The sequence below is a fragment of the Leuciscus leuciscus genome (assembly GCF_965113295.1).
Source record: "Leuciscus leuciscus genome assembly, chromosome: 12".
Lineage (NCBI taxonomy): Eukaryota > Metazoa > Chordata > Actinopteri > Cypriniformes > Leuciscidae > Leuciscus > Leuciscus leuciscus.
Genome location: NC_138736.1, coordinates 36050742 through 36074004, shown reverse-complemented (window position 1 = coordinate 36074004; position 23263 = coordinate 36050742). Strand labels below are relative to the sequence as shown.

At 36.4% G+C, this 23263-nt stretch overlaps 2 protein-coding genes across 4 annotated transcripts in view; both read right to left on the bottom strand.

Annotated features, from left to right (window-relative positions):
- LOC309511195 (uncharacterized protein) overlaps positions 1-23263 on the bottom strand; it is a 51541-nt gene that overhangs the window by 11993 nt on the left and 16285 nt on the right. The window contains exons 2-6 of one of the 3 annotated variants that reach the window (XR_014210508.1): positions 22999-23118; positions 21953-22000; positions 21786-21827; positions 21372-21473; positions 21199-21275 (exon numbers count right to left, since the gene is read on the bottom strand). Coding sequence is in view for 2 of the 3 variants with exons in the window: in XM_082186324.1 (XP_082042450.1) it covers positions 21226-21275; positions 21402-21473; positions 21786-21827; positions 21953-22000; positions 22999-23118 (332 nt within the window). In the remaining variant the exon portion in view is untranslated. Of the gene's footprint in view, positions 1-21198; positions 21276-21371; positions 21474-21785; positions 21828-21952; positions 22001-22998; positions 23119-23263 lie in introns of those variants that run through there. The other 2 variants (XM_082186324.1, XM_082186325.1) reach the window with 2 other exon arrangements.
- LOC309510692 (uncharacterized protein) lies at positions 8320-21198 on the bottom strand (the record flags this gene model as incomplete). The annotated part of the gene is made up of 9 exons (XM_082185564.1): positions 8320-8813; positions 8931-9043; positions 9267-9424; positions 9543-9614; positions 9748-9819; positions 9932-9979; positions 10386-10514; positions 19184-19346; positions 21121-21198. 9 exons carry the CDS (start codon positions 21196-21198, stop codon positions 8648-8650), a joined length of 999 nt encoding a protein of 332 aa, XP_082041690.1. The 3' UTR covers positions 8320-8647.

Genomic DNA, 23263 nt, shown 5'->3' with positions numbered 1-23263 from the left:
GGTAAACAGAACAGAACCAACATGAATGTTTGCAAGTATATTTAATTCAAGATTTTAAAGTACAACATAATTCGAAAATTCAAGGGGAATCAGAATGCCAAATCCTGACTGGGCGAGAGGAGGAGCTGGGGATGGAGGAGGGTAATCAGCTCCTGAGAAACGCGATAGCTGCTGATAATACTGAAGGAGCTTATATATGTATACGGTGATAGGCTTCATATTCCTATAGGTAGACATGGATCAGCTGAGGGTCCGCTGATGCGAGCTTGACTAACGTGACCTGCCAGAACTAACGCTATACGCTTGAAGTTTAGAATTCTGATTAAAATTAAGTTTTGTAAAATGCTTTTTTCATTTGATGTTTTGTGTTAAAATGAATTGTATATACAGAAATAAGTCATAGATAATAAATAAACCATAAATTTGACACGATATTTAACCTGTTAACTGTCACCCCACTTTTTGAGCTTTGGGCTGTAATTCATAAATGATTTGAAAGTTTCCAAAAGTTATAGAAGTTTAAATTTAATGTAAAGCAAATGTACTGAACAAATTTTATATATATATATATATATATATATATATATATATATATATATATATACAAAATATACGGTATATTTTACAAAATAATATGGACTCACTTTTTTACAAGAAAATCAGCTTTGTCTAACCAAGTTGTGTTCCAAATTTGAAGTTGATTTCACAAAAAATGAGCCATTTACCATTTCCACCTCTGTACAGAGAGCAGTTGCCATCTGAAGCTGTTGCTGAAGGCATGTAATCAACATTTCCGTAAACTGAATCCATTTCTTTAACCTGATAAAATGTGTTTATGTTGAGTGTTTGCTGGAAACAAGGAAGCCACAGAAGTATTACAACTGTCATTAATGTCATTTGCACAGACAGAAGTATAAGAAAATAGAGGAAAAAGAACAAATTAAACTTTATTAGCAGTGGTAAGAGATCAAATGTGATGACTGAATTCCAGCAAGATTTAAAAGTATAACCTCAATTTTGTATAAAATTTTAATTGGCAGGACATCAACATTTGAAAACGTTCACATGTCCTTTCACATTTAAACAAATATTTAACAAAGGCTTAAAAACAGCATAACTGTCATGTCATTAATTGCACACAAAATAATATGCCGTACATACCGGTGTTGAGGATGCAGTGATGCTGCTTTCACTCTTTACTGTTCTAATGTGTTTGTGTGCATCTGTGCTCTTAAAAATAGAGACGTGCAGGAAGTTACAAAACCTCAAACTCACATCTAAGAGAGTGAGTTACAGATCAATCTATCTGGTGTCTCATAGAGTTCAATGTGGAAAAAGCCTGTACAACCCATGAAATGTCTTCATTTGGTCTTCACCATATTTGGTGATATCAATACTGGAAAGTTACCAGTATTGGGCGAAGCATGTAATGCAACAAACTATATATAAGTATATAAATTTTAACAATAGTTGAAAATAGTTTGTTCATTAAAATATCTTCAGAAATTAAATTGTATCCTGTGGGAAAAGATAAGTATGACAAAAATAAGTGTTTTATAGGCTCTAACATCAACAAGGATTTTTGCACATGCAGAACGCTTTGAGACAATGCAGTCACTCCACTCACACGCTGTGTTTGGGACATGGAATCTGTATGTCAGTACATTCACTGACTCTAAACCACCGCTGGATGTCAGTGGATGGTAAATGCTGTTAAAGGTAAAGATTGTTGCAACAGTGACATTTAGGCTAGTGGAGAATAGAGGAAAAAACAAACGCAAAAATGAGTTCATGCACTGCAGTCTAAATGTTAATATTATATAATATTATTAATATATTAATATATTACGTGTCACACACAACACAGATCTTGTCATTGTCCTTTTGTATTACTTCAAGCTAATGCTTGCATATTCAAATAGCTACTCAGTATAGCTGCCATCTATTGATAGTGATTTATTCATTATGCTCTTTTTAAAGCAGTAATGTAATGATATTTTCCTCAAACATTATGGTTAGGGATTGTTTTTAAACTTCTGCAATCAGTCTGAAGTGCTCAATGCACAGATTTTAGTAGATTACTTCAGTATTATTATTATTATTATTATTTTAAGTACTTTATAAGAAAGTAATATTCAATATTGATTGGACTTTGCATTGTTTGTGTGCTTGACATTCAGGGTTACTGCCTTCAATAATTGATGCCTTTTATACTCAATTTTAGTGTTCAAAGTTAGCTCACAAAGTGAATTATTTATCCAGTTTCTCCTCCCTGCCTCCCTTACACATATATTATACACACAAAAATTGTAATCTTAGATGCAAATAATAGCGATTAATCGATTTGAATCAATCAGCAATTTCCAAGGTTAATAAACAGTTGTTTTGATGTGTATCAACATTCAAACACACTGTCTAAGCCAGGGTTCCCAAACTTTTTCGTTCTAGGACCCACCTAGACAAGTATAATCAATCTCAAGACCCACTGGCACTGGTGCTACCAACTTTCTCAGTTGGTCGCACTTTTTTTTTTTTTTTTTTTTTTTTTGCTACATGCCATGGGATTAATCAATGCATGCTGATGGTCTTAATCTGCATTCCCTAGTTTTGCACTGATGTAAAAAGACTGACAGTGACAAGCCTTCATGTTAGCAAAATATTTTAAACTTTTAACTCTTAAAAAAACTTTTAAAAACATGTATGTTCTTTAATGTTTGATTATAATTTTACCGTCTTCACATAGGGATGGGAAATGATAAGATTTGATCAATAATAATAATGCCACTGACGATTCTGATTATCGATCCGATTCTTTAACGATTCTCTTATCGATTCTTGATAGCACTGTGTGGAAAAATTTAGTCATATACTTTTCAAAAAAAAACAAGGGGTTTTATTTATTTTAAAGCTTGAGTAAGCAAACTGTACTCGAGCACCTGCCCTTTTGCCCCTTGGTGCCCAAAGTGCCCTTTTGTCAAAGCAAAATTTCCTCTCCTTTTTTTGTAATTAAAGGCCCTTTTGTGGATGCCTGCCCAATCTAACTATTAGTAAAATTAACAAATAATAATTTAGCCGTAAATAAAATAACCCACATGATGACCTTTCACCTGACGAACTCAACCGGGACGATTCCTCACGCTGCACGCGCATTTTTTAATTTCGCGCGGCTACGCGCACTACCAGAGGATATCTTCAACTCTGCGGCTGCTGGTAAGTGGTGTTTCATTCTCAGCGAAGTGCTTTTGATGTTTGTTTACTTATTATTATTATTTTACAAGAACGACGTGAAGAGAGCATGCATAAATGTTGTTTATATTGCTGTGTGTAGGCTGTAGAAGTAACGTTAGCTTGCTGTTTAGGGAGAAAAGTTTCACGGGCGTCGAGGGGTCTGGTCTTTTTATGTTATTTATACTTTAAACTATTATTATTATTATTACAATATTTATTTAAAAAACGTTGAGTGCCTTAAAAATGATCACAACACTGGTAAGGCTTACCAGTATCTTATGTTTTGTGTGCAGCAGCCTCTGTGAACATCTCCCCTAGCAGGCTGGGCAGAATCTGCAGCTTTACAGCAGGTCAGTGAGCGAGTGAGCCAGTTCTAAACACTGTCAGCAATTACATCTTGTCATGGTCACATAAAAATGGTTTAATCAGCTAATATATCCCCTATATGTTTGTTTATATAGATATATACACTAGATGTCGCCTTGGCTACTGCGAAACCGTTGCCAAGGCGACATCTGTTGTATATATCTATACCCGCCCGCGCTCTCATATCACTTGGACGTTGCTGAGTTCAAGAGGTAAAAACGATATAAAAACTGTTCGTTTTCTCACACAAACCGCTCGTTTCGTGTCTTAGGCCATCAATGTGTACTTACGATGGGGAATTGTTTAATTTGGACGACGGGGAATTGTTTTAATTTGGACTCTGTGCATGCTCTTTGAGATAATGACCATAGACCTGCATTATATGACTGACAGACAAGAACGGTTTGACCTAAAAATATCAAAATTGAAACTACTGCGGAAAAAAAGACACCTACATCTTGGATGCCCTTGAGGTAAGCTAAAACATACCAAAATTTAATTTCAAAGTGAACTATCCCTTTAAGGACTTTAGTAAGCATTTACCAGAACAGGTATCACATTAATGTTAAAAATATTGTAAAGTATTAATTGCTGTATTTTTTTCTGTTTGCTTTGTTTTTATTTTCATTGTATAAATGTAACTCTTGTATTTTTGTAAATCAGTTTATGCCATGATAGTAGCATTTTAGGACATCCTCAGACCTCAGACATATGAAGACAAGGCATCATGCCTCAGACTAAAAGGCTTCAGTCATTGGACAAAACGGCATCGCGCCTCAGACTGAAAAGCTTCAGGTCTCAGGAAAAACAATGTCAGGTGTCAGGTCTCGTACAATTAGGCATCAGACGAAACAGCCTCAGACAAAAAGGCATCGGACGAAAAGGACTCAGACTAAAAAGCATCAGACGAAACGGACTCAGACTAAAAGGCATCAGACGAAACGGACTCAGACTAAAAGGCATCAGACATAAAGGCCTCGGACGAAACGGACTCAGATGGAGTTTGGAGATTCGCATTGCCCCGCCCCATGTGACATCACATGTACGCGGTTCATAGCTCGAAAGAACGCTTTACTTGATACATTTCTAAAGTCTCTAAGGTTGATTAAAAACAAGAAAAGTGACAATGTGATAATGTTTCCTCTGTGTATGTCTTTTATTTATTTATGTATTTTATATAATGTGAAGCTTTACATATACTTGATATAATTTAATTCCTGTAGAAGTTATATGTCCTTTATATCCGCTTGTTATCTTATACATATTCAATAAAAGTAAAAGAAAAAAAAAACGCTTTACGATAGTTTGCCAACATACAAGCTATAGTTGAAATATGTCATCTAACTTTTTAAACGTGCAAATAAAACTCGTGAAATGCATGTTCTCTTCTGCATACAGCATAATTAGTGTAACATTTAATTAAAGCATATATATATAGGCTATATATATTATATGCTTTAATTAAATGTTAAAACATGCACTCGCGAAATGCATGTTCTCTTCAACATAATATATACAGTACAGGCCAAAAGTTTGGAAACATTACTATTTTTAATGTTTTTGAAAGAAGTTTCTTCTGCTCATCAAGCCTGCATTTATTTGATCAAAATGTAATATTGTGATATATTATTACAATTTAAATAATTGGTTTTAAATTTATTATACTTTAAATTATCATTTATTTCTGTGATGCAAAGCTGAATTTTCAGCATTATTACTCCAGTCTTCAGTGTCACATGTGACATCCAGTCCATCACATGATCCTTTAGAAATCATTCTAATATTCTGATTTATTATGAGTGTTGGAAACAGTTCTGCTGCCTAATATATTTGATGAATAAAAGGTTAAAAAGAACTGCATTTATAAAAAAAAAAAAAAAAAATCTAATAATATTAATCTTCTGAACAGGGGCGGATCTAGAAAAATATTTATGGTGTGGCGAGAGGGGTGCAGGAATTTTTGAGGGGTGGCAACATATGGCAGACGTATACTGAATTTAATCACAGTTAAATTGGCCATAACTTTTAATTCCTTGCTGCCAACTGGGGTGATCCGCCCCTGCTTCTTTACTATCACTTTTGATCAATTTAACACATCCTTGCTGAATAAAAGTATTGATTTATTTCAAAAAAAGAAAGAAAAAAAATTACTGACCCCAAATTACTGACCAGTGTATATTGTTGTTACAAAAGATTTATATTTTTAAAATATTTGCTTCTTCTTTTTTTTTTTTTTTTTTTTTTTTTTTTACGTTTTATTCATCAAAGTATCCTAAAAAAGTATCACAGGTTATGAAAAAATATTTAGCAGCAGAACTGTTTCCAACTTTGATAATGAATCATCATATTAGAATGATTTCTAAAGGATCATGTGACAGACTGGAGTAATGATCCTGAAAATTCAGCTTTGCATCACAGAAATAAATGATAATTTAAAGTATAATAAATTGAAAACCAATTATTTTAAATTGTAATAATATATCACAATATTACATTTTGTTTCTGTATTTTTGATCAAATAAATGCAGGCTTGATGAGCAGAAGAAACTTCTTTCAAAAACATTCTCTCTGTCCTAGCATGTATCCCATATATCCCCCCAAAAAAAAAAAAAATTGTATATGTTTAAAAATCTTTGGCCTGTATATATATATATATATATATATATATATATATATATATAAAAATATATGTATGCTATGTATATATTATATGCTTTAATTAAATGTTAAAACAGTGTTAAAATCACTGCTTAAAATCCCTGCTTTATTGAAATGTTACACTAATTAAGTTGTTTACAGAAGAGAACATGCATTTCGCAAGTTTTATTTGCACATTTAAAAACTTAGATGCCATATTTCAACTAGCTAGTTTGTATGTTGGCAAACTATCATGGAGTTAAAGCATTCTTTCGAGCTATGAACCGCGTACATGTGACGTCATATGGGGCGGGGCAATACGAATCTCCAAACTCCCTCTGAGTCCGTTTCGTCTGATGCCTTTTGGTCTGAGTCCGTTTCGTCCGATGCCTTTATGTCTGATGCCTTTATGTCTGATGCCTTTATGTCTGATGCCTTTATGTCTGATGCCTTTTAGTCTGAGTCCGTTTCGTCTGATGCCTTTATGTCTGATGCCTTTTAGTCTGAGTCCGTTTCGTCTGATGCCTTTTAGTCTGAGTCCGTTTTGTCTGATGCCTTTTAGTCTGAGTCCGTTTCGTCTGATGCCTTTTTGTCTGATGCCTTTTCGTCCGATGCCTTTTAGTCTGATGCCTTTTTGTCTGATGCCTTTATGTCTGATGCCTTTTTGTCTGAGGCTGTTTCGTCTGATGCCTAATTGTACGAGACCTGACACCTGACATTGTTTTTCCTGAGACCTGAAGCTTTTCAGTCTGAGGCGCGATGCCGTTTTGTCCAATGACTGAAGCCTTTTAGTCTGAGGCATGATGCCTTGTCTTCATATGTCTGAGGTCTGAGGATGTCCTAAAATGTACACCGTACACAGATGCTGAAATGGCATTAAATAAAACGATACTGTACTGTACGAAACATGGGCCACGTTGATTTTGTCCTACACAGTTTACTATTACAGCTGTTCTTTATTATTATGTATAACAGAGAAGAAAAATCCATCAGGTTCGGACAATTTAAGATACTTCAGTTTCTAATCCCAGAGTTATTAATTGGTGCACATACTTTTTTTTTTTTTTTTTTTTACTTTTAAACGTAAAATTTGTCTTTTCTGTTCTGTTTCTTTTTCAAAACTGCATCAATGCATTTGCTGCCGTATCGATACAGAATCATCCATATTGTTAAATTGCTGTATTGATATTTTGAGCACAGCCCTATTTAAAGCCTTGTTCCATGTGCCCCCTTTTATACTTTGAGCACCTGCCCCTCCAGAGGTCTCTGCACGGCCCTGCACAACTCACAAGCGCAGCAGTTCATCTACATTACTCAGCGATCAAATAACACTTTGGCGGGCGCTAAAACTCATAGTCGTTTGGTCATTAATCGGACTGGTTTTGTTTCACTCATCGTAACGTAAATTTAGCTGCAGCTAAGTGCCTTTGTGCGACCCACCTTTTCTCACTGTGTGACCCACAAGTGGGTCGCGACCCACAGTTTGAAAACCACTGGTCTAAGCCTCTCTGTGCATGAGTCTGACAAACCCGTTCAATCGATTTGCAAATAGCACTAAACGATTCATTTGTGAATTGGACCAATCCGATTGCATCTGTTCTTGAGTCAACAACTCACTAGCTATGTTTCCATCCAAAGTTGCGAATTTAACTTGTGAAAAATTTGAATATCGCATAAAACATTTGCAAAATCAAGCAGCATTTCCATTCCCAGACAGCAATAGTGGAAGCCCAGATGTGGCCCGGATCTGGGCCGACACTGTTGCTGTGTGGGTTCAGTGAGTCGAAGAGAACAAAATCGTCACTTCCTTATAAACTGGCATTAAATATCACAGAAAAGTAAGAGAAGCCACTGTATATATTTTCAACAATTGTTTTGATTGGTCCGCTCACAGGCACCCTTCTGAATCCTAAAATGACAAATGGGACACCCTATGGTCTTGTGGACAGACATGTGCATGCGGCGGCCAGTGTCAGTGAAAACTTCTTTTGAATACTTCTTTTGACAGTTGACTGCTTTTATTATTTTGAGAAGTACATAAAAAAAATCTTCATTCTTAAAAAAAATAAAAATAAACTGTACGCTGGAAAGATTTAATTGATATATTTTTTGTAATATTCAAAAAAGCATAATAGGGGCACTTTAAAATTGAGAATAAACATGCTAAATAGCTATCAGTGCACAGTACAGATCAATGTCAAAATATTAAAACACTTAAAAACTGAGAAGCGAGCAAAACGTTTAGAAAAACAAAAAAACACATGTTTTTAAACTTGATACATGCAAATTAATATTTAAGCACTGATCTAGAGTTAATGATCCGCCATGAAAGATAATTATTGATATAGCATTAATATTCAATCTCTGCGTATATACAGCATTTCCTCTTTCAGTTTTCATCAGTGAGGTAAATTGGTTAATTCTTTTCACAGATAAACTTTTTCTGCTCTTTGCAAGATTGATCAAACCATTTGGTCAAGGAACCTTCCCAATTTCCCAGACTAGCACAGTTCTCTCCAGAAGGATCTTCTTGTTTCCAGTTATCAGGTTCTCTCGGCCCATATTGTCTCCTGCGCCAGAACCTTTGAATCAGAAAATTAGACAGTCTAATTAAAACAGAAGTATATTCAACATATTTCATGGATCGAGAACAGATATATATTTCACAGATAAACAGGCAAGAAAATCAGAGTTCTTACTGTACTCTGGTGTCAGTGAGAGTTTGGTTATTCACCCAAACCCAGTGTCCTTCAGTGTCCAGATCATTGAGACCAATCCAGTGCGTCTCAGAAACTTTAGAGACCAGAAAATCCTAATGGAGAAAACATTATGCAAACACATAATGCATAATATATTGCTTAAAGAGAGAAATGCTTTTGTATTAAAGCATTTACTGTATATTACAAATTTTTATTGAGGGCAAAATCACATCTCAAAATCAAATCTTCTTTAAAAATTGTAATGAGATTATTTAACATCATAAAGTTCTTTGACTCACATCCAACATCAGTTGCTTCAAGATTTCTCAGTCTTACCTGTTCTGATTGGCTGGTTATGGTCACCAGATCGGCTCCTTTTGAAACACAGACATCTCGACTGCTTCTCCAGTTCAGTTTATCAGAGCTGAAGAAGTAAAACTTTCCACCCCAAGCTGTCAAGCTCATATTACAGTTCAAGGACTGAGCTGCAAATGCTGAAATTAAAAGCAGAAATGATCCATATCAGATCTTAACACTCTTTGAAGATAATTATTGGTTCATTGTGCAGAAATTGATAAAACACCTCAGCCTTCTAAAAGAGAATCCGTTCACCTTCGTAAAAGGACAGTTGTTCTCTAACTCTGGTGTAGTTAAACATACGGTCCTCAAGCTCTCTTTCCATGGCTGGTACAGAAACAGAACAATTGGTTGAGACTAACTTGTATTTCCTCTACAAACAAAAATGAGTTCAAAGTGTGTTGAAATGAGTTGAGGGATTTAATCTAAACTGGTTCAAGCTGAAACTAACACAACTTACTGTCTTTAGCGCGGAGACCTTCTTCAACTCTGTTGTAGTTAACTGTAAGTTCCTTAAATTCTATTGCCATGACTGGTACAGAAACAGTTAATAAATTAAGTAAATGAAAAAAAAGAAGAAAAAAAAAAGGAAAAAAAAAAGACAAATCACCTAGTCATTAAAGAATCAAATACATTTTACTCACGTTTGCTCTTGGTCTCCTGGGCAGAAAGTTTCATTGACAGACTGGAATCTGAATAAAGACAAAACATAAGCAGTAGCAGTGATATAATTTGTATTTAAAAAGAAAAGAAAAGAAAAGAAAAGAAAAGAAAAGAAAAACAGACATTTTGTCACAATAATGTGCAATGCACTAAAATGGTGAACTATCACTTTAAATGTATTCAGTTAAGTTAATAAGTTTGTTCATCAAAACATTATTTTTTTAAATCAACTTGTTACTTTTGAGTTCACTGAACATTATATTTGTATCTGTGTATCTACACTGTAAAAAATATTATTCAAAGTTGTATATAAAGCAAAGATTATTGGAGTACATTTTAAAAGAAAATATTATTTCAGTCTTTACTTCAAAATTTTACATTTAAATCAATGCATAAGTATCATATTAGTTATCAAAATCATATAGTTATACTCACACAGAATACCCAGAATACAGAGACCTCCAAGGGCAAAAACCAGAGAAGCAGAAAAAACAATCAGAAGAATTTTAGTCCATTTAGGAGGACAAACTTCCCTCTCACTGTCTTGCTCTTCAGTGGAGTTATCTGTGATTGGAAATTTGATGAGATGAAGGAAATTATTGCTAAACCAAAAATAGAATTCATATTTTCTCATTTTATTTGTCTTATACTATTTTTTACTATAGAGTAAGTTAAGGCTAAATTATTTTTTAAATAATCTCAACAGAAGACTCTCGAATCAAGTATCCTGTGTACGTGAGTTGACTCTCTTCTCTTTTCAGCTTTAGCTTCTGCTTCTGCTAAATCTAAATCTGACGTTGGAAAATGAGGCGGCTTCTGCATTAGGTAGGCCCAGAGCCATAGAGAGAAAGAGTTGCGACACTCCCATAGACCTCCGTTGTAAAAAATGGCGGCGCTTTTAACCGCCTACTTCCGGGATTTGAAGATCGGATTAGTTCCAAACACTGTCATTTGGGCATTGGACACCATTCACTTACATTGCTGCGCGTTGAGTTGTTCCAAAGGTAGGTTGCTGAAATATCGACCTCTTTTGAATTGTCAACTGTCTATATTGTATCAGAGGCCCTTTGCGATGCTTATACTGGTCTTCATTTGTATATGCACAGCGTAATTATTTATATTTTATGTTGGTTGTTTCAACCAATTTTCAAGCACTGCCTGCTAGCTAGCGCAACTTCGTCAGCTGTGACAGTAAGAGTTCGGTAATGAATCGCTACCACCTTTATAGCAACTTTTATTTAATTACATTTTTTGGGATATACTAACTTTTCATTATGTTTTGTTGTCTTGAGTGAAGCGGCTTGTGAGAACAATGCTGGACCTCTAGGATTGTTATCACCAGTCCTGTCTGTTTCATGGATCACCTGCCCCTGGTTTTTGTTTTTCTTGTTCACACACACTCACACAAGCACACATTTTTGTTGTCTGCCATTGTTTAATAAAATATTTTATTTGAAAACCTTCATTTGTCTTCAAGTGTTTTGTTAGTTAATTGCTCAAGTTACTTGCTACCCTTACTCTTAGCCTACTCTGTATACTAACCCAGAGCCATAGAGAAAAATCTTCACTCTGCACTTACCTATATACCCAAACATAAAAGCGTAAATTCGTTTTTAATCTGTTATAGTTTTGATAATATGTGTATGGCTTAATCTTAAAATTATATTCTTAGTCTTAACATGATCATGTTTCACGTTGTGGTCCTGGGGGTGGCCACTTTCATCAGAAGAAGTGAGCTAGTGTAGCAGTATGAGTTAACTTGTAACAAGCTGGCGTTCTTTTGGCCAATCACCACCACAGGCTCCCCCCATAAATACAGGTAGTAGTCCCCTTTGACTGCCCTCTTGCTCGCTGGTGACGGAAGTGTCATACTTCCGGGTCACTCACTCCGTGCGTTGCTCTGCGTGTCAGGTAAAGTAGCGACTCTGCTGTCTCTGAACTCATTCCATTGTTATCTGCTGCCGTCATGTTTACTATGCATTGAACGCTCATAGATCTCCGGTTGGCGGGTCAGTCCTTTACTCCGTCGTTCAACGCATTCAAAAGCGGATGTTACTGAAAGCTGCCTGTACTGTTTGTACCCTTTGAGCTGCCTCTTGGGTGATACAAAACGCTGCTTGATCGGTATGTAGGATACATGGTGTAGGATTTATCTGTTTGATTTGGGGTTAATTCATTTTTTTTAAAATAACTAACAGGAACTGGGCTGGTTCAACTGGAGATTGACGTCGACCGCAGAGCATTTATTCACTAGCTGCTGTTTTGCCTGGATTGCTGTTTGTTTAATGTGCATTTTGAACAGTGTACCATCAACTTTTAACGTTATCTGATTGCTGCACGTCCGTCCTGGAGTGTTGCTTGCCTAACGTGTCCATTTTGAACAGTGTATCAGTAACTTCACTCGATCGCGCTGCCTGCCCGTCCTGGACAAGCTGTTTCCTCATGTGTGTTTTGAACATTACGTACCAGCAACCCTAACGTTACTCGATCACTGCATAGCTGTCTGCCTAACGCAGATTTTGAACATTGTATTACCAACTCTACTTGATCGCTGCCCGCCCGTTCTGCCTGACGGCCACTGTGCAATCCCGGCCATACGGTCGAATGTGTGAGCCTCCAGTTTAACGTGGGCCAGTATTTTAACTGTGTGAATGCCGCTGAAGGGGTTGGCTCTTTACAGTTATAATTTGGGTGTGTTTATATTTCCTTTCTATTATTTTGTTTTCAATTTAGTTAATTTGTATTTCTAGGTGTTTCTTTATCAGTGACTTTAGTTTATCTCGTTAGATAATCTAATCCAGTTAATACATTTGTTTATTTTATTCTGTCTTATTACTGAATTTGTTTTCCTTGGCCAAGGTTTCATTGTACTTCAATTCATGTTTGTTTTGTTTTTCTTTGTTTATTGAGAAGTGTCTTAGAATTTTTTTTTTTTTTTTTTTTTTTTTTTTATGTGTACTGTCTTCTGGAACCATTGCTGGTTCTGGCAGTTTGGTTATTTTGTGTTTAAGATTATTTCAATTTGTTTTCTTCATTTAAATATTACATTGATTTTTCTTTCTGTTGAGTGAATCCCCTTTGATCGTGTGTGTTGTGTCCGTTTCAGTTGCTGAGAGCCAAAGGTGGTGGTGTTGGTGTCCGGGTGGTGGTATCCCCTTCCTGCGTGCTGTGTTGTCTACTCCGTTTTCTTTGCTGTGTTCACTGTTGTTTTTGTGTTTGTGTGTGTTCACATGGTGACCTTTCTTGGGATTCCTTTGTGCCTTTGTGACTCCTTTCTCCTCCACCGGTAAGCCTCAGCAGCAAGTATGAATGTGTTTTGAATTGTGTTTTAAACTATTGAATAAAATTTGTTGCCCATTTTCAAAAATTGAACTTCGTCTCTGGCTGAATTGTTTACTTACCTGTGTGTCCTTAAGTGAATCAATTAGGGATGCACCGATCCACATTTTTTCACTTCCGATCCGATCCCGATACCTGAATTTGGATATCGGCCGATACGATACTATTCCGATACCAGAGCTGTTTGCTTTAATATTATTATTATCATTATTGTTTATTTTATATGATGCTGAAATAAACTTCTCTCAACAGGCAAGTATGATATGTACGTATGTATGCATGTATATCCCAAAAGGCAACTTGAGGTAAGTATAAGGTCAGAAAAGGAAGTCAGAAAAACAGGAATAATCCCATTCTGAAAACAAATATGCAACTGTAAGGGCTTCAAATTTATTGTCATGTCAATATTTATTACATTCCCAAAATGTCAAATACTTGAGTGTTGAAATATAAGAAAAGTGCAAGTGTAAACATCTTACACACACTCTATCTGAAGGGTGATCCTCGTTCCTATGCAGTAACGTTAACTCTCTCGATGAATGCTCGATCAACATCAGCATCTTGCAAACAGACAAGCGGATTTTGCCTCAGACGCGCGTCAATTTCGCTTCAAACTTTTGTTTTTTATGCGCGTCAATTTTTCTCTGGACGCGCGAATGGATTCAAAATATTAAAGCGTCCAACTAGACGCGGTAGACGCGAATTTGACGCGCTATTAGCGTTTGGTGTGAACGCACAGTAACGTGGTGTTTTTGTAAATGTTTGATTGCGTTCGTTGTGTTGTACGACGCGAGGGAGCTTCAAAGAGCTCTGAATTACGGCTTCGCAAACATTGCATTTTGCTGTCTTGCTCTGCGGTGTTTCCAGTGTGTGAAGTATTTCCACACAGCGGACGTTGTTGGCTAGCCGCAAACTGCGGAATGGATTTCCTGAGCTGGAGCGTGTCTCATAACTCTGTCTCATTGAGCCGCGCCTCCGTTTAGGAAATCTATTCCGCAGTTTGCAGCCAGCTAGAAGACTAGCCGGCGGGAATCACTTTTGGAGTCATTTCAGCAGACAACGTTAAAGCGCAGACATTACTCATGGATATCGGATATCTCCGCAGGTTGGATCGGGAAAATCCGATACGTGAATTACGCTGGTATCGGATCCCGATACCGATACTGGATCGGATCGGCCCCATCCCTAGAATCAATAGTATTGCAATTAGGAAATAAAGAAAATCATTCTCTGGGTGAAATTCCCAGGGTGGCGTAGTCGGTGTTTTTGGGGCAGGTTCCACCTAGACTATAACCTCCTCAGTACTGTTTGCCTCTCTGCATCGCCACACTAGCTTCTAAGCGAATTCTGAACGGCAGACCTCTTTTGTGTAATCACGAAGGTAGGCTAATGGCTGAATCGGAATTTATAAGCAAAATCACGGGAATCAATAGCCTAATACAGCCCAGTTGTGCTAAAATAAATATCATGAGACGTCCATCATCAGATGAATGATATGGAAAAGTTAAGTTAGAGCCGCTAAAGCCAGTGCTACTACCCATGCGAACACGAAAACTAAGCTTTTCCCTCCAAAAATATAGCCTAAAACTTGTCTCCAAATGCAAAACTGACATTAACAAAATGCAATAATGCTATAACAGCTGAAAAAGTACTTGGGTGTGTGTTTTATTTTATATTTACCGTTCAATAATGCAACATGAAGAACATGACAGCCAGCGTATGTTTTGGAACTATTGGGGCTTACATGAACCACGTGACAGCCATAGCGGCGACATCAAAGAGTGTCGCAACTCTTTCTCTCTATGGCTCTGGGTAGGCCTACATCTTTCCATGAGGGACAATTTGGCCATGCATGACTTGTCCCTCTCAATATCTATGGTGATTACATCCCTATATATAACATATATTCTATGTTTTATATATATATATATATATATATTTAACCCTCTACTGCACGCATTATGCAATCATGGAAAAAAATGTTAGTGTTTTTTTTATATATAAAATAGACTCAAATTAACTTTTTTTTTTTTTCGGGGGGTACTTTTGGGTGCTTTGCCATATGGCAACATTGTGCGACAATGGAACAGCCTGGTGTGTTTTCTCACAAAATAACATGACATTCATAGATGATAGAACATGCATGTGTTTGTGCCTTTGCGTGTGCATGTGTGTGTGTGTGTGTGTGCGTGCACATGTGTATGGGGACTGTACAGCGACTTGTGTATGTGGTTATTTTTTGTTTACCATACAGATTTTGGAATGACAAAAACCTCAAATTCTTGTTCTACTTTACACCTTTCACAACATCAGCTCAACACTGTGCAAAGGACATGGGCGTAGATTACGCGGGGGACGCGGGGGACGTGTCCCCCCCACTTTTTATAAAATGTAAATTCGTCCCCCGCACTTTTTCATAGGGCAAGTGTGTCCAAGACAAGCTGAGGTTTTCGCGGGTGTGTATAGCCTACATCGAGATTTAAAATCCAAAGAGTCAAGTCTATCTACAAACGTGACTTTCACGTTTCCATGGTAATCAGTCACTCGTGCATCACGACACGCCCATGCTCGCACCCGCGCCCAATCCATTTTTTTTCATAGAGGTCGCAATGAGTTCAAAACGGCAAAAAACTCTTCAGTCTTCACTCGATCCTTTTTCACGAAAAAGTCAAGCGCTGTAAGTAAGTTGTCATGTGGTATCCGAATTGTGTTGCACAATGATGAATAACTCTGCCTATTTCTCTTGTTGAATAATTAACAAGTTTTGTTGTAAATTGAAAATATTCACTACCCGCACAAACGTGCGTTTATTTTCAATCTTTTTTTATTCGTAATGTCTTTTATTTTCACAGATGTTATCAAAGCCCTTCAAATTAGAATAAACATGGTGATTGTTAGCCTAATGCTGAATTTGTATTTTCATGAATTAACAGCCTGCTTGAATCAGGCAGCGTTGTAACATGTGTACATGATGACAAACTTTAAGTTCTCTTGAAAAAGCCTAACCAGAAAGTTTGAAGTAGTTTTAAAAGCTTGAAGTTTGAAGGTTTTCAATTGGAAAGTTTTAGTTTAGTAAGATAGATAGATAGATAGATAGATAGATAGATAATAATAAATAGTATTATATTAATAATAAATAGGGAATCACAGATAATGCAAGGATGATTCTGATTTAATTTAATTTAATGTTAAGTGGCGATTGATAGCCTATTACACTGACGGTAACAAAGTTTCAATTTGGAATGAAAGATGGAGCATAGGTTACATTTAATAAAATGAAGGAAAAAATGCCCTTTATAAAGGTAAAAAACGTATTCTGATAAGAGTGTTTTCCAACAGTGATGTAATAATTGTAGTTTGAATAATTGTAATGTGATGATCAGATACCATCATAGGTTTGGGCGGTTGGCGGGTGGATTATTTATTTTTAACAGCAGATTCGGGTGACTCAAAGTGCACCAGATTAATGAATTTATCTTTAAAATGTACAAATTTTCTTCCAGGGGGGCATGCCCCCAGACCCCCCTAAGGGTACCGAGCTCCACCCACAAACACAGTAGGCTATATGATGGTCTATGAAAAATACAAATTTAATTATCTTATTATTAAAATGCATGATCAGGATTTTACCACTTCCGCCTAGTTTTGAGCCAGGAAAAACCCTGCATGTGCAATATAAAGTAATGAACATCTTTCTTTCTTTCTGTTTTATTGCTTTAAAAATAAATAGCATATTAAGCCAATTAAGCAAAAACCTGTCAACAAAAGTCTGAAAAAAACTGGTATTACACTTGACATTCTGTCCCCCTCACTTTTGAAATGATGGCTACGCCCCTGGCAAAGGACGACATGTAACCTGAATGTTGAACATACCGGAATAGATACCTGTCTCTTCATCCTCTGAGTCTACTAGGCCTAATTCTGCCTGCCTCTCATACTCCTCGTCACTGATCCATATGGCAACATACCTATTTTATTGAATAAAAAGGTAATAGTAGTATCAAAACAATGTGACAATGATTGAAAAAAGATTAGAACTTATCCCAGATGCTTGATGTAATTTAAAATTCTGAAGAAATATGAAAAATTGAGGAAAATCTTCACATATTCACGAGCACTTCTTCAGCAACTGGAGTCATCAAAAGTGTGTGAAAAGAATGACAGTGCAAGGGTGTGTAGTGTCATGTGATGTCATCAAAGCATATCATTTTTTACCACCAGGTTCTACCATGAATTTAAGACCAATCAGAGCTCATGTTTATTTTCAAATTTCAAGAAATGTCCAAAGAAAGGGTATGTTGCCATATGGCAACACCGTGCAGTAGAGGGATATATATATACACATACACACACACACACACACACACACATTTATATATATATATACACATATATATTGTTGTGTTGCGAAGCATACAATATTTGATGTTCAATTCATAGTAATTGCTTACTTTAACACAGTAATGTGGAACTGCACCACTAGGAGCTCTAGTGAGGGATTGTGTTGAGTAGTCAAGTCAAGTCAAGTTTATTTGTATAGCGCTTTTCACAATACAGATTGCATCAAAGCAGCTTCACAGTATTAAATTAAAATAATACAACAAAGTTTGTTTCAAGAGGAATTTATTGATTGATAAAATTAAATTAAATATCCCCAAAATATCCCCAACTGAGCAAGCCAAAGGCAACAGTGGCAAGGAACCGAAAAACTCCATCAAGTGACCTAATGGTGTCCTAAAACTCCATCAGGTGCCTTAATGGAGAAAAAAAAAACCTTGGGAGAACCCAGGCTCAGTCGGGGGCCAGTTCTCCTCTGGCATTGGATAGAGGCCGGATTGTAGTTTGAACTGTAGGATTATATGAATGCCTGGCTGAAGAGATGCGACTTTAATCTAGTTTTAAACTGGGAGAGTAGTGCGATGAAGAAGAATAAAGTTTGGTATGTGAGTTGTACACCGCATGGAGTGTGTTCTGTTTTAAGTGTGAAAATACCACATATATATATACACACACACACATAAAACATATATATTTAACAAGAAGCTAAACATTTAATATTTGACTACTGTTTTATGAGAGGAATGTTGAATGACCAACAGTAATATCCAGAGATACAAGCTACTCGATATTTCACCATTTTGAATTTAAAATATGCTATCATACATTTGATTCATGTAATCCATAACTAAATGTGACTAGATTCCCCAACCACCCGCAGTCCACACACAAAAAATCTATGGCTCTGCTCGAGCCGCCTAGACAGATGTGTGACATTTTAGCATAAAAACTAATAAATTCACCAAAAGACTATTCACTATTAGTGCACTATTCATTTTGTAGGCTCTGCAATTGCATTCTTACTAGTAACAATTCAATTGTAGAGCTCCGTAATTAAAAATGAATGGAAGTCAATGGAGACATATGACTAGTAAAAATTCATTTGTAGAACTCTCTAATTGGAATTGTTACTAGTAAGAATGCAATTATGACGAGTAACGCTGGGTACAATTTAAGCTAAAACGGCTTGCCATAATTATGTAGACTATCGTAGTAGTTGATAACGTGACGCACTGAGAGTTCTAATCACACCTGTGTGATTTGTACGCTTTAAATTGTTAATTATCAAATGTAAAATATATAATCTTTTGTCTTTTGGAAGCTGCATTTGGCTAAAAAATCTGAGGGCGCACATGCCTCCTTATTGGGTTGAATAGGCATGACACGTCTGAATGCAATGTAGCCTATGTCACGCTGGACAAAAGAGGCTGTCAAATGGCTGTGTAATTGTTGAAAGAACTCACAAAAAAAGTAAGAAAACATAAGAAAAACATAAGTTACTGCAGTGCTAGAAATATAAATTTTAATGCATACTGATAACACATCCTCTGCCTTACCTTTGTATTGAGAGCAGGTTTCACCTGAAGCAACTGGTGAAAGTATGAAACTAGTATTTTCATAGATTGAATCCATTTCATGAGCCTGACAGAAGACCTGTCCACTGTGTCTTTTCTGCTGCTTGAGTTTGTTGAGAATAAGGAAGTCACATAAAATATCACTCTTATACAGACAGACAGGCAGGAAATAATGAATTTATAGGTAAAAAAAACACCATCTAAGCATTTAACACCATCTAAGGAGAAGTGAGTAGTACACACACATAAGAAGAAGTGAGTAGCACACACACATTGCTGTGGCACTCAGGGAGCGATTGGGTGTTAGGTGCCTTGTTCAAGGTCATCTCCTGCCGGCATTGAGACTCAAACCTGCAACCTTCGGGTTACCAGTCTAATACTCGAACCATTAGGCCACGACTGCCCCATGTTTGAATGTTTAAATATGTCATAGCCTCTATAAAAAGATGTAAAATTATATGTTTTTATTCTCCAAGAGAGAAGAATGAGGCTGTCTACTATTGCTTTACATGTACATCCACAACATTTAGCATACAATCTCATATTGTTGGCATTTAGATTTTGCTGCAGTAGATTTTCCACCTTAAAAAATAAAAAATAAATCACCATATGTCACATATGGACAGGACAATATTGCACTTATTGTATATGAAGTGTATAGGGTTTATTTGTCCAGTGATCCCCTACTGGTAGATGCTGGAACTGCACTATTATCAGAACAATATTCTCATTTGACAGCATTTATAGTTGTGCATTCTGACTTTTTATTTTATTTTGCATATGTTATATTAATAGCAAAAATTTATCATATTATAGTAGATGTTTGACCCAGAACCCCGCATGTGTGTAATGTCTTTTGTTTCACAACAGTTGTTTGATTAAATGACAGAATAATAACTTTTGGGTGAACTATTCAGGAGGAATGAATTAAACCGCGGCAGCAGCTTCACACACAAATCTTTTCTCTTGGAAACAGAAAGCGTCCGTCCAGAAATCCGTCTCTCCCATTTTATGTCCCAGACTAGCACAGTCTTCACCGGCAGGATGGGCTTCAGTCCAGTTATCAGGCTCACTGACTCCATCCTCTCGTTTCATCCAGAATCTACAGGACGAAAAAAAACTAACTGCTTCTGTTTGGCAGCAACCTGCTAATTATTGATGTATTGTTAGTTTTAATGCAGATGTTGTATTGAAGATTAATGAAGCTCTTACTCTGCTGAATCATTTAGTGGCTGGTTGTTCACCCAAACCCAGTGTCCTTCAGTGTCCAAATCATTAAGACCAATCCAGTGCGTCACTTTAACTTTAGAGGTCAGAAAATCCTGATGGAGAAAAACATGTTTTTGTCTTGTGATATATTATAATGCACAATGTCTGGAGCAGAGAAATGTGTAGCCTAATATTTAATGTCAGTGGGAAATCAAAATTGAATATTCATTGGATTTATTGAGAATGATTAATCGGGCATGTTATTCTAAATCAATAGTTTTTTTTTTTTTTTTTAAATAACATGAATAACATGCTCCACTACTGAAACTACTTTCTTTTTTTAGATATCATGCATCAAATTTAAGGCTTTTGAAATGTTTGCTCGGTGAACAAGCCAAGAACAAGATGCTAACTTTCACCCAATCTTCTTAGACCATCAGAGACAAAATTTAACCATGATCATCAGCTTAAGGAAAAAAATATTGTTATTTGTTTCTCTACTTTTCTGTAGTAGCCAAATCTATATTATACTGTACTTGGCATTGTGTACAGCAAATGTAGTCACACTGACAAATTGTTATGTGATGTTTCTAATTTCCAAGTAACTGGAAAAATTGCCTACCTTTTTTATTTAACTCAGAAAAACATCATGTTACAGAAGTGAAAGGGATTAATATACTGTAAATGAAGTGTTGAAGTGCAGAACACACCTGCTCTGCTTGGCTGTTTATGATCACTAGATGTCCTCCTCGACTCACACAGTGATCTCGACTCTGTGTCCAGTTCATCTCGACCGTAGAGAAGTAGTAGCACTTTCACCCAGAATAAATCCAGTTTACGGCACAAAGTGCACAACCTGTGCTGGCTTTTGAGAAAGAGAGACAATTCAGTTATTAATTCATTATTTTTAGTAATTGTGCTTATTTATAGTACAGTATGTGTGTAATGAATGTCTTTTAACTTTGCACAAGGCTCAAATCTGAAGACATACGATTTAATCTGTTCAGCTTTCTAAGTGTTTCCTCATGCTGGTTGTGGAGCGCATCAAACTGTTCTCTGTAATCTGCATGACAAGGCCAAAAACAAACACAGTCAGGATGAAAATGATCCATTCTTCAGAACACAATACTCTTGAAGTTAATCAAAGTTTGGTTCAATGTGCAGAACACTTTGTCTAAGCCTGTGTCATGGGTGTGAAAGAGAAATGCAGTCTGGCGTAGTTGTCTGTGAGTCATGACTGGTACAGAAACAGTTATGAAAAAGGAAGAAAACAAATGGTTGGAGAAATGTGTTCAAATGACTGACTTGTATTTACAGAACAAAAAGAACTGTGATACATTGTTATATGTATGAATCTGAACGTTACTTAACTTACTGGTGTAGTTGGCTGTAAGTTCCTCAAGCTCTCTCGCCATGGCTGGTACAGAAACCGTTAGAAGAGAATGGTGGAGAAAAGAAAACAGACAAAGTCACTCTCATATTCATGAATCTTTGTGCAAAGTTAATGTTGCTGTACTGGTGCATTAAATATATTTTACTTACTTGTACCATTCGTTTGTTGGGCAGACAGTTTCATTGAAACACTGATATCTGATTAAAGACATGCACAAAAATGCACTTGACTTGACTTGAAGGTTAAAAGCAGTAGCAGTGATACCACACACACACACACACACACACACACACACACACACACACACACACACACACACACACACACACACACACACACACACACACACACACACACACTGTTTAGATTTAAATTTTAACATGCAGTCCAGGGCGGGTAGCTTCAGTCCTGGGGGAAACACTCGTTTTACATGTTTTTGGTGCTCCTTATTGTTGCAGGTGTATTATTGACGTAAAAATCTAGACCCTGAATATATGACCCCATTTTTTCAGATGTAGCTTATTTCCAAGAAAAAAAACACTCTTATATTCGGAAACAATACGGGTATGTTTCTAGAATTTTATATGTTTGGCTAGTCTGACAAGCCAGACCCACATCAAGACACCATTGGCAGGGCTCAATCCGAGGGGCGGGATAAACAGTTTTCTTTCAAATTCCCTCTGCATGCAATAGGATAGTGCTACAACCAACCAGAGCAACGAAGAAGGTGACGTAGTCAGAGCGTTTCTAGGCTAATGTTTGGCAAAAGTTCTTCTAACCCTAATTGATGGAGTGTGTAGCTTTTCATTTCTTAAACAACCATGTAGGAAGACACATCATGGCCATTTCCCAGCATGACAATGTCAAGATTCGTTAGGCTCAAATTGTGAAAGAATGGTTTTGAAGAGCATTTTCACACATTAATCGGCTCCTCTGAGTCTAGACCTTAAATTCATTGAATGTCTTTGGGATGTGCTGGAGGAGACTTTACAGAGTGCTGGACTCTGGATTCATCTCTTGATGGAAATAAATGGTGTGATGTTATATAAAATATACCATCTTTATGTTTTTTCTACATTATTTTGGAGATTCAATGTGAAAATACTATAATATAAAAATATATTATAAACTTTAATGTTAATTAATCACGATTAATTACAGGAAAATGTGTTATTAATGAAATGGCACTACTCACACAGAATCCCTAGAATACAGAGACTCCCAAGAGCAAAAACAATAAAGACAATCAGAAGAACTTTAGTCCACTTAGGAAGATGAACTTCCCTCTCTTGTTCTTGCTCTTCAGTGGAGTTACCTGGGGTCAGAAGTTTGATGAGATGTTATTTCTCAAATCTGAACCCTTGAATCAGCACACAATTTCTGCCAGTAACTATTCCTGAATTTACATTTGTAACATTTCTGCAATATATATTATGCAAAATGCATTTTCAACATGTGTG